The sequence below is a fragment of the Pan troglodytes genome, chromosome 11 (assembly GCF_028858775.2).
Source record: "Pan troglodytes isolate AG18354 chromosome 11, NHGRI_mPanTro3-v2.0_pri, whole genome shotgun sequence".
Lineage (NCBI taxonomy): Eukaryota > Metazoa > Chordata > Mammalia > Primates > Hominidae > Pan > Pan troglodytes.
Window position 1 is genome coordinate 67,903,374 of NC_072409.2, and position 12,422 is coordinate 67,915,795.

The 12,422-nt window shown below is 43.6% G+C and overlaps 1 protein-coding gene across 1 annotated transcript in view; it reads right to left on the minus strand.

Annotated features, from left to right (window-relative positions):
- Positions 1 to 2,555: 2,555 nt before the first annotated feature.
- Positions 2,556 to 12,422, minus strand: part of GNA14 (G protein subunit alpha 14) — a 227,567-nt gene continuing 217,700 nt past the window's right edge. The window contains exons 4-7 of the mRNA XM_528331.9: positions 10,782 to 10,910; positions 8,371 to 8,500; positions 5,039 to 5,192; positions 2,556 to 3,646 (exon numbers count right to left, since the gene is read on the minus strand). Of these exons, the coding sequence (XP_528331.2) occupies positions 3,456 to 3,646; positions 5,039 to 5,192; positions 8,371 to 8,500; positions 10,782 to 10,910 (604 nt within the window). The 3' untranslated portion in view covers positions 2,556 to 3,455. The remainder of the gene's footprint in view (positions 3,647 to 5,038; positions 5,193 to 8,370; positions 8,501 to 10,781; positions 10,911 to 12,422) is intronic.

A 12,422-nucleotide genomic window follows, 5' to 3' on the forward strand; every position in this document is an offset into this window, starting at 1 on the left:
CTATACAAGAAATATAACTTCAGTTTTTTAGGTTGATATGGGTATATTTTTAAAGTTTTTATTACTTTATACAAATACAAATTAATTTATATTATAGTTTAACACCTGCTATGATGATAGATATCACACTGCTATGATAGAAAATCCCTGTCTGTCATTGAACTATTCATTTAGTGTTACTCTGATACGTTAATAATGTATTCCTTCTAATGAAGTCCTTGTAACAAGAAACCCTGTGAGATTGGTATAATGAGATATCAAATAATCAGAAGTATAATTAACATAGAACATGTTGGAAAATCCCAACATTTCCTGTTATGCCGTCATACCTCCGGTGTTCAGTTTGTTACTCAAAAGTTCCCAGTTCTTAGGCTGAAAAACATTCAAGTAAAAATGTAGCATAGATTACACTAAAATATTTTCAATATCAATGATTTAATATCCACACTCACAAACTATTAGGAATGGTATCTGGAACTTGTTACAAGGTCAGATAAACTGTTACAGAATTTTAAAAATAATTATCTCTGTATGTGACTGTGTATTACATATAAAAATGAATTTTTCAGGAAAAGTGCACTTTAAAAATACTTTCTCTTGCTAGTTTTTTAAATTGATGAAATAGCCTGTGCTGCTTTGGAATGCTTATTCTTTGATGAAAATACGGTCATTGATTATGATAATTTTAAAAATATCTATTTCTGCATCGCTGCAGGATTTCCTACACTTTTCTGTTCCTCATCCCTCTTTTATGTGTGCTTGGCTCAGTTGCCTGTTACACAGCCTCTGCGTTGGTTTTGTGTATTCTAAGATAATTTATAAACACAGATATTTACAGTGAAGTTCTTCCTTTTGAAACTAATCGTATTCTTTTATTCCTCTCTCTAAAAATTGGTTGGCCATGCTCACTAATGATTTTTTTTCTTAACAATAAGCACTTCTTGGTATTGGTAGATTTGGATTGCATGGTAAGATGACTGCCCATTTTCACCATGTATACCTTTGTCAAATAAAGATTTCTGATCTTTGGTCTGCTTCTGTTTTTAGTTTTTTGATAGAACTAGAAACATTATTAATACCCTTCCCTTGCCTATATAAATTCCACCCTCTTTGGGGCTGAAACAAATGTGAATAACAGATTGCCCAAGGTCCTGATTTTTCAGTCAAAGCAGGCGACATTCCAGCCCAGCATGATCATTGCTGACTAAAAGCTTGGGGTGGTATAGTACCTAGTAAATTCTTTTTTTTTTTTTTTTTTTGAGACAGTATTGCTCTGTCACCAGGCTGGAGTGCAGTGGCACGATCTCGGCTCACTGCAACGTTCACCTCCCAGGTTCAAGTGATCTTCCTGCCTCAGCCTCCCGAGTCGCTGGGACTACAGGTGTGTGCCACCACGCCCAGCTAATTTTTGTATTTTTTTTTTTTTAGTAGAGATGGGGTTTCACCATGTTGGCCAGGATTGTCTCGACCTAGTGAATTCTTAACCACCGACATTCTGTCTCTTAACCTTAGAAAACTCCGCATGACTCATTTCCCCAGTAAGTAATGAGAATATTGAATGAAGGGCCAGGAGAGAATTTTCTACCAGCAGAATCAGTATTGGCAGAGGTAATTAATTCACCTCTGACATTGAGAGTCTAGCCTTTCCATGCCTTAAGAAAATATTGTTACCACCCTTTGAATGACTTATTTAACAGCCCTCCTACAACCAGGATATGGAAAGCCATCATTTTCTTAGATGCTTTAAGTAGTCAGCCAACTATAAATTAACAAAAACTCAATGCTAGAAAGTGCTTAAAATAAGAAATGGAATTCTTCATTGTTTAATTTCCCAGATTACTGGATTCTGTTGAACCCTTTTTATGTTAATTGGCTAGTGAAACCCAGTCCATAGCCTTTAGCCCATCGTTGGTGGGGAGGGGAATTGTCTTGTATTTTCTTTGTGCTTCTAGATATCCTAAAGAGCTCCATTCCCCTCTCTCTCTCTGTTCTCATGCAAAACTGTCTCGGCTATTTCTGGACTTTACTGTTCTAGATAAATTTTAACATCAATTTGTGAACTTCCACAAAAGCTGTTGCTATTGCATTTATCTCTTGAGTGAGGATTCATATTTTTAAAGCTAGATGTTGCTATTGTAGAATTGCTGCATATCAGAATAATTTCAGTCTTTTTCAGCAATTGGAATTGTTCCCACAGAATGGGGACACATGGTTCCATAACATATGTAGCCAACCGAGGTGCATTTTATAGACTGATTTGAGACAGATATTTCATACCTTACATCCCCAAATGGTGTGTGTGTGTGTGCACACATGCACAAAACCATCTTGGCCTTTAGTGTGGAGCACTCTTACTTCCCAGAGGATTCTCCTTCTGCTTGACCCAGCCAGCTACTGAGGGAACTGCAGCATGACACGATGATGCGCAGACTTGCCTTGAAAGGAGGAATCTTAGGAAAGTTTCCGAGTTACTATTAAGGCCACAGCATTTTTCTGTTTAGGAGCAGAACCATCAGTCAACCATGAGCTCTAAGAAACACAACATAACCCAGTGCTAATAGCAGAATGGTATATTCTTGGCCTCCTCAGAAAGGCACAGCATACATAATTCAAACAGCAAATCTGTGGTGGCCATCAGAACTTTGGCAGGGTTACATAACATTTGTCAAACAATGTGGACTTCTAGCCATTTCATACATTTTTAAGATCTGGTCATATACATTGGGGGTAAAAATGTACACACATACACATGCACACACACACACATTTTTCACCAATACAACATATATGCTATCTAGAGCCCATTTACTCTATGTCAGCTTTGGCTTCTTGGTGATCAAACTGTGGCAAAGCTAAATTAGATATACTTATATATCCATTAATTTGGCTTAGAAAGTTAACACACAAAAAGAACCAAGTGTTTAAAAAAAATATTTGGTGACATGTTAAAGGAGTCACCCTTCAGCATGAGGTGAGAAACACAATTAAAAATGTCTCTAAATTACAAGGTTTAATAAAAAGCTTCAAACCCATTAACATTCTTATTTTTAAAAAAGTCACCCAAATTAACTCTAGAGGTTTGAAGGCATGATCTATAAACTAACAGGCTCCTTGCTTACATAATTTTAATCGCTATTTTTAAATATATTTAAAAGTAAATCAAAGTGGCTTTTAAAAACTCTAGAAAACACCAAATTCAAAAATTACACAAAATCTTATAGCCAAAAGTCAAGAAAATAATTATAAAAACAATTTGGGATGTAAGGACTTTTAAAGTATGTTGGTAAACTCAAATATCTTCCAAGTTCCATCACCCATCTCTGTCCCCACGATCTACATGACGTCCTTAGTTCCTGGCATGGGGCTGGCTCTGGTGATGTCAGAAGCACTTGCAAATAAAACAAGGAGTTTGCAAATCACATCTTCTGTTATAGGGGAGGAGTGGGCAGCAGCTTTTAGACAAGGTTGAATTCCCTTAGGTTTAGCTGTAGAATTGTGTCTTTGACAGCAGCAAACACAAAGCGAATATTGTCTGTATCTGTAGCACATGTGAAGTGAGAGTAGATGACTTTCTCTTTGTCAGGATTCTGATCTTGGTAAAGCTTCAGGATAAAGTCTCTGGCAGCTTTGACATCCTGCTTCGGTCCTAGTCACAAGTGCAATTACAGGAATAAAGACACAGACTTAACACCATGTCCTCCCAAGAACCTTTTTTTTGAGACAGAGTCTCGCTCTGTAGCCCAGGCTGGAGTGCAGTGGCACGATCTCAGCTCACTGCAACCTCCGCTTCTGGGGTTCAAGCAATTCTCCTGCCTCAGCCTCCCAAGTAGCTGGGATTACAGATGCGTACCACCACACACAGCTAATTTTTGTATTTTTAGTAGAAACGGGGTTTTACCATGTTGGCCAGACTGGTCTCGAACTCCTGACCTTAGGTGATCCACCTGCCTTGGCCTCCCAAAGTGCTGGGATTACAGGCGTGAGCCACCGTGCCTGGCCCCAAGAACCATTTTTTAATGTACTCTTGTTCTTATTTGAGATCCTGCTTTGATCCATCTTTATTTCCAGGGAACGGTTTGCCTGGAGCATTATTTTTATGGTATCTCATCATGAACCCATAAAATAGTCATATTTTAAAATGTTCTCTGGTATCTAAAAATTGTACTTTACAGTGATTTGTTTAAACATAGTGACCCAATTTGTCTGATTTGGACCACTGTTGAAGAGAAGTAATCCTGGCTAACACATATGGACAGACAGCTCTGGTCTAGGAGAGATAAAAGGAAGAATGTGGGAACTTACATCAGGCTGATTTTAAAGCTCGAGGGTGCTATACTACACAGCCAGTATGGTTAGTAAAAGGGGAAAGAAGAGTGCTAAAACATGAATCCACTAAATATCAGTGTCAAACTTAAGGTTTGAGACCTCCTGTACCAGAAACAGTTAGCAACAGGGCATGAGACTCTCCTACCTTGGACAGGTTATGTGAGTCCACCATGTGTCTAGGAAAAGGGATGCCACACTCTAACATACACATAAGAAGCACCAGGTGCTCTGACTGGCATGAGGAATGCACAGATAAATCAAGCAGAGTCTCTACCCTCATGGAGCCGACTGGGAAGAGAGCTGAGTGAGCAGAGGATACGACATAGCATGATGTGGCCAAGAGAGCAAGTGGGGGTTAGGCTGCTGAGGGAGCAGAAAGGAGGAGGCACCCTTCCTGCAGACCAGATGGGCAGGGGAAGCCAGAAAGGCTCCCAGAGAAGGGGAGGCCTTTGCTGGGTTTTGGAGAACAACGTGGAGGCAGCGAAAGGAGTTGGTAAGGATATTCCAAGCACTGAGGGAAGCACATGTGGAGGTGCTGTGGTGAAAACACAACAATGGTGCAACTAGAGCTTCTGTTTGAAGGTGGGAATAGGGGGAGAGGCTATTGCAGGCAGACCAGGGAGGCCCCTTTGAGCCGTGATAACTCTGGACTGATGCCCAGGAGGTGGACGAGATCAGCACAGAAAACACTGTCCACAAGATAGACACTTACCTGTGTATTCTGGGAAATAGCTAATTAGATGAGAGTACATGATTTTCTCTTCCAAAAGATCCTTCTTGTTCAAGAATAAAATCACAGATGAATTCAGAAACCAGGGGTAGGTGATGATGGTTTTAAATAAGGCTTTGCTCTCTTCCATGCGATTCTAAGTGAAAAACAAGGGACTTGGGATGAAGTAGAAAGGAAATATTTTGGAAACAACATGGCGCATTGCCAGTCCATCCATCTCTTCCCTTGCCCCGCCGCAGTCTCTGGGCCACTGTCTGCTGAAGCTGGTGAGCATGTGAGGCCCCAGGCTACAGGCCTCCTGCTTCTGTTTGCCCCTCCCCAAGCCTCTTACTAACCATCCCCTTCTGGGTCCCCTCTCCTGTAGCATCCCAGCTCTTCTCCAGCCCAAAACTCACATGGAAGGAAGTAAGAAAGGCTTTGGTGCAACTTGGAAAAGGAAGGTTCCTACCCACGTTTCACAAGTTTCCTGTGTCATGTGATCGTTGGGATTACTAAGTGGGGAAGTGCCAGCTTCAGACCTGACATGGCCACCTCAGTTGGTTATGGGCTTCCAGACTGGGCCTCAGCAGTCAAGTGACAAGGCTCTTCCAGCAAGGCCACTGGCCCTAGGAATGCTAGACATTGGCAGAGACAGGAGGCACTGCTACTGGGAACCCACCCTGTGCCACACTTTACAAGCAGAGCAGTGGCCCGTTTGATGGGTGAGCATACTGTTGTTCAGAACTTTTTTTTTTTTTTCCTTTCTGAGATGGAGTGTCTCTGTGTCGCCCAGGCTGGAGTACAGTGGCGCGATCTCGGCTCACTACAACCTCCAGCTCCTGCATTCAAGTGATTCTCCTGCCTCAGCCTCCCGAGTGGCTGGGACCACAGGTGCATACCACCACACCTGGCTAATTTTTTGTATTTTTAATAGAGACGGGGTTTCACCGTGTTAGCCAGGATGGTCTCAATCTCCTGACCTCGCGATCCACCCGCCTCGGCCTCCCAAAGTGCTGGGATTACAGGCATGAGCCACCGTGCCTGGCCTTGTTTAGAACATTCAAATAACTTTCCCAAGCCCATGTAATAGTGGGACCTGGGGAAGGTTGTGTAGAAAGACAGTGATAATTTCTAAATGTTAGACATTGGCAAGAAGATATTAAATGCTCCTAATTTACTGAGAACAGACAGGGCACAAACAAATCTTATCTGTGACAATAATTGTTCTAGATAGCATTCTGCTCTTTCTCAAGTATTTCTAAGAGGAAAGAAACAAGAACTTCCCTGTAGGGAGGGAAGGGATCAGAGTGAAAAACTTCCAAGCTCAGCACACACACTCAAGAGGGACATGCCATAAATCACTCTTTCCCCACAACTTCCAGACACCCAGGTTTGTTCTGCCACTCAGTACACATTGGGGGAATTACGATCTGGAATGTATTAAAGCTTTAAAATTATTATGATCTGAATGATAATGATCTCCAAGGAAATAAAATATATGAAAAATTCCCAGACAGTATACAGAGTGGATATAATACATATCTACAACCAGGAGGGGAAAGTCTGGAGTGGCAACCACTTAATTTTTCTCCAAATATTTTGTGATTTTTAGAAGAGAAAATGTTTAATTTCTAAGCACTTTGGGCTGAGATACTGGTCCCTTGTGCACCTTACTAATCGTTTGAGTTTCCTGAGGAACGTCACAAATAATTCCTGAAACAAATTTGCAGCTATTTTTTTATATTGATAACTGAATGTCTTGCCTTTAAAAAAAAAAAAAAATCTCCAACTGAGAGGGCTGGGCGACAGCCAGCATTTCCGTTCTTTGCACAATGACACAATTAAATGGGTTAATCCTCCACTAATTAGGTAATATAAGCTATGCTCCTCAGAGAAAAGTCTGCTCTCAAGAAATACAAGATACAATTTGTTCAGTTATTGCCTAATCCTGGACTGAGTCCTTTATTGATTTACTTTCACACCTTGGAAACAAAAGACATTTTTTAAAAGGTCAAGAGGTCTTAATGCAAGTTCAGGGGAAAAGATGACGAGGAGGACATGAGTGTTCCACCGATACTGTCCCCAACCTGACAGAGAAGTGGCTGTGAGGGTCCTCTTCACTCTCAGGGCAGCTCCCACTGATGGAATTGGAAGCAGCCAGTGCTATGGCCACTGTGAGGGGACAACGCATGCCTGACCAGGCTGGATCCATCCCAGCTGCCCTGAGGGAGTCCCTCCCAGGAGACGTGAAGGCAGATGCAATCCCAGACAGCCCCAGAACAGCTCCAAGCATCTAGCACCACTGCCCACCCCAGTTCCACTAGGGATCTAATTTGGGAGCACTGTGGGCCTATGGAGGTTAGGAAGCCTGTGCCCAGGTAAAGTGTTTTAGAGATAGTGCTGCTCGGCATTGGTTGTGCAGTAGAATCCCTGGTGGGCTCTCAAAAGAAGCCTCAACCTAAACCCAGTAAATATGAATTTTTAGTGTTCAGTCCAAGAGATGGCATTTTTTCTTTTTTTTTTTTTTTTGAGATGGAGTCTCGCTCTGTTGCCCAGGCTGGAGTGCAGTGGTGCGATCTCGGCTCACTGCATGCTCCGCCTCCCGGGTTCACGCCATTCTCCTGCCTCAGCCTCCTGAATAGCTGGGACTACAGGCGCCCACCACCACGCCCGGCTAATTTTTTGTATTTTTTAGTAGAGACGGGGTTTCACCATGTTAGCCAGGATGGTCTCGATCTCCTGACCTCGTGATCCGCCTGCCTCGGCCTCCCAAAGTGCTGGGATTACAGGCGTGAGCCACCGTGCCCAGCCAAGAGATGGCATTTTTAAAAAGCTCGCCAAGAGATTCCACTGTGCCACCAAGGATGAGAACCTAGGCTTTTGAATAGGTTCCAACCTTAGCAGCACAGTGGATTCACCTGGGGTGCTTTTTAAAAATCCCCCCACTCAGGCCCCATTCACCACCAATTCATTCAGAATCTCTGGGGTTGGACTCAGGCACCAGGTTTTTGTTAAGTCCCTCAGCAAACTCCAGTGTGCATTCAAGTTTAGAACCCAGGTTCCAGGCCCGTGATTCTCAGCCTTTCATATGTATTTGAATTACCTGGGGTCTTGTTAAAATGCAGATGCTGATGTAGTTGGTCGGGGTTGATTCAGTAAGACTGCATTTCTAACAAGCCATGCAGGTGATGCCTGTGCTGCTGGTCCACAGGTCACACTTTGAGTAGCAAGACTGACCTAATGACGAGGGTCTATTTCCTGACCTGGTTGCCTTCTTAGAAACCACAGAATAGGCTCTGGCTTCCACAGCTACCCAAACTTCCCGCCCAGCATACCTCGTTGTCACACTCAGCCAGGACCTGGTCATATTCACTCAGAGCAACCAAGAAAATAATGGAGGTGACACTCTCAAAGCAGTGAATCCACTTCCGTCTTTCTGATCGTTGGCCACCAACATCCACCATCCTGTTGTGTAGAAACACAGGTCCTTCAAAGGTTGGAATACATGACACTTCAGGGAAAAAGGACATGAATTATTATAGCATGGAAACCAGTGCTCTTGGAGTCCTCAATAATTTCTAAGAGAGAAAAGAGGTTCTAAGTTTTAAAATGTTTGATGCTGCTGCTTTAAGCAATGAGGGACCACTGGATGTTTCCTAGCAAAGAAGGGAGAGAATGTAAATGACATTTCTGAAGACATGCAGAGGTGACTCGGGGAGCCTGCCGGTTAGGAAGCTAACCAGTGTCCAGACAGAAAACGCAAATGTTCACTCGGGTTCTGTGACAACCACTGTAGAGTCCCTGGATACCAGACTCAAGAGGGACGCAGCGGCCAGCTGTCTTCCGGGTCCCCCAGGCTGGCTTCAGGACCCGAGCCTATTCTGTTTTTGTGGCTCCTCTAATTTACCTGTAAATCCTTTCTGCATTCCCTGGATGCCACCTCTTGTTCCCTATAAAACCCTACAAGTGTCCTCTGTCCAGTACAGAAATCCAAAGCCTCTACCTGTGTCTTTGGGAAAAATTCAGCAACTCCTAGCCCAGGGATCATGAGCTCAAATGCTACAAGAATCAGGCAGTTTATGGGAATGAGCCAAGTGGGCTCCCCAAAGTACAAAACATACATGGCACAACAGCCGGGGGCCCTGTCTACAGGGAAGCCTGCCGCGTACCTGCAGCCAAGCTCTGCAGAACAAGACGCAGGCTTGCCATGACCACAGTCTCTGCCTTTTCAGGAGAAACAAGGTATCCAATGTGTTAGCTCAAACGTTTTTTAGTAACACCAAGTGAGCCAAAGAAAATACATAATGGACTAGATACAGCTGCCAAGTAACCCCCACCCACCCCTACATCACCACCCCACCACACACACACACCAGTCCCTGAAGGCACTGGGTCATTGTGGTTAGGTGGTCCACAGGCCAACCACCCAGAACTGTTGTCTGGAAAAGTGCAGGAAGGAAGATGAAAAATTCAATACTGTTCTTGAACCATGTCCTGGAGGTGCAGCCACTCCCACAATGACATGTTCATGGCTGGCTATCACAGCAGGGAACCGATCTTGAAACAGGACATTGCAATTGTCAAAAGGTTGAGCTTGAAGAAGCCATTCTATAAAAGCCTCAATTTCAAAGATCGGAATTTTTCAGCCAGAAATATCCCACTGGGAGAGGTGCTCTGAGTTGTAAAGTAATAGATTTCACTGGTGGATGATGTTAAACCCATTCACCAGCCTCTAGATAGTAATGCAAAACCTATTCATCGCAGTCCAAGAAGGATAAACTTAGAAGAAATAAAAGTATTTTTTAAAACAAAACGAATAAACAAAATCCTTGGGAGTCTGAGAGGTTTTGGACATTGCAAAAAGCAGTTAATTGTGAAAAGGTTTAGAGAAATTCATGGGCACACAGGCACAGAGGGCTACGATTAAAATCAGGGATATGCTAATATAGATGGGGGACATGTTTGAGGGGCTGGACCTGAGGGCTTCCCAAACACAGCAATTCTGGATAGAGAAGCACTGAGCTATAACTGGGGATCAGACAGGACCCGGATGTGGGAGGACTGATGTGTTGTCTCAACTAGAAAATCGTGTGTGGTGATTGTTAGGAGGAACAAGGGAAATAGTGGATATAAAAGTGCTTTGAAATGTGCAGTGCTACATATATGCCCTATATTATTATTCATTTTTTACCATAACTAAATGCAGTGAAGATTCACTAAGTCGTCCCAAAAGTATTTCCTATATTTGTAAGTGGAAATGCATACATTTTTACACAGCTGTTAGTTTGTACATATTATTCTTCATAGTTTTCATACACATTTTTTGTATCCTTAATTTTCTAAGGATAAATCTTGGAGAAGGAAATAGAGGAGAAAGGAAATATTATTCATCTTTAAGGAAAAGACATCGATAATCACTACATTCAATTTGTGGGATACAGAAGTATACATTTGTGTGTGTGTGTGTGTGTGTGTGTGTGTGTGTGTGTATGAGTGTGTGTTACACATAAGAATCATTCCAGTTTCCAGTAAGGAAACCCTTCTTCTCCAAGGGTAACAGGAAGGTGACTTCCTCTCCATTCCAGGGTTGAGACCTACCTACCACAATTCTAAATACCCTTGGCAGAGAGGGTCACTCTGTCCTAAGAGATATAATCCCTGCTTAGGAATAACATGTTTAAGAATCCACCTGGGGACTTCCAAGCCTGGGCAGATTCTTCATGGTACATCAGGGAGACAGACTTACCGAAAGATGATGTTTTCCAAGTCAAATGGATACTCAATGATGCCGGTGGTGGGCACTCGGACGCGAAGCACATCTTGTTGGGTAGGCACGAATGATGGTGTGGCGATGCGGTCGATGTCAGTCAGGTAACTGTATATTAGAGAACGAGGAACTGACTCTCCTTTTAGAGCAGGGGGAAATGTCCATCCTACTCAAAGGAAGTCACCCCCCACTCACAGTGAGCCCCACACAGACACACGAGTTCCATCAATGACTTTCCTGAGAGCCAGTGCCAGGCCAGGCTTCTCCATCCTTCCTACGACTGTTTTGAAGACAATGTGGGTCAGAAGGACTTTCATGCGCCTTCTGGGACATCTGCAGAGCACTCCGTCTCTTCCTCCTGGGTTCTAAGCTCTATCGCTTCTATTTGACCGGCGAGGGAGACAGTGGGGCTGGAAGGACCAGGAGGTTGGAAATGGCTCTCTCCAACACCCCATCTGTCATCCTCCCTCCAGAGGCCCTTCTCCCTCCCACTCACCCTTGTCCAAGAGCATTATATAATGGAGATGCTGTTCTCTAAAGCTTTGCTCAATGAATTAAATAGTTTCTAAGAAAATACACAGGCGTAAAACAGGCCGAGGAGAAATTCAAAACAACAGCAACAAGAACAAGTTTTCCTGTTGAAGACACTGGGAAACTACATCTCCTAAAATAACCCAAAACTTGCCTTAACTTATTTTTGGCCATATATTGAAGCCCTGAGCTTAAAACATATTTTTTTTTTCTGTAGTAAAATAAGAGAATCCTTTAAAAAAAAAAAAAAAAACTTTAAGGCCTTTCTAAAAGACACTTTTAGGTAAAATAACTGTAACTCAGGCCCTCGCTAACAAAAGAGTTGGAGATGCAGAGCCCGCTGAATGCTGAGGTCGGTCCTGTCCTGTCCCAGCACCGCATCAGGGGCTGAGCAGGTCCGCATGCAGGCTAACCAAGAGGTCACAGGCAAACCCTGTTCACCGTATGCCTTCAGCTCCAGAAGCAAAGCTCTGGGACAGCCTTCCACAACCCACCTCCCTGCCCAGATAGAGTCCCAGGGCTTATCACTGTTTTTGCTGTACTTTGATGTGTAATTATTTGATTTACACCTCAGTTGCTCCACCAGACTGTATATTCCCTGAGAGCAGAGAGCATTGGTTGTATAATACCTGCAGCCCTTACCACAGTGCCTGGCGCATCACAAGCACTCATCACATTGTCCAATCAGCAGACATCTCTAGCTGAGGGGTTGAAAACCGCTGGCCCAGATGGAGAAAACGTGCAAGTGCCTTGAGTCCTGCTGGTTTGGAAGGTTGGGCGACTGGGTTTAGGAGAGGCTGTTTTCTCTGTGACAGCTCTGACCACTACCCTAGCCACGCCCCTCGTCCATGTCAGTGGCCTTGCCCCCATGGTTTTCAGGGTTACACTGAATTCTGTAGCAGGTCTGGTGGGTCTTTTCCAAATGGATCTACATCAAGAGCCCTAGCCAATCCCCAGGCCTTCACAGAGGCAGGTAACTCAGACCACCTCAGGTATGGCTCAGGAACGTCATACCTGTTCCTGGCTCCTCGAGCTGTCAAAGGCAAGCCCTCCTCCGTGGCACTCTTTCTTTCTTCCACCTCTCTATGC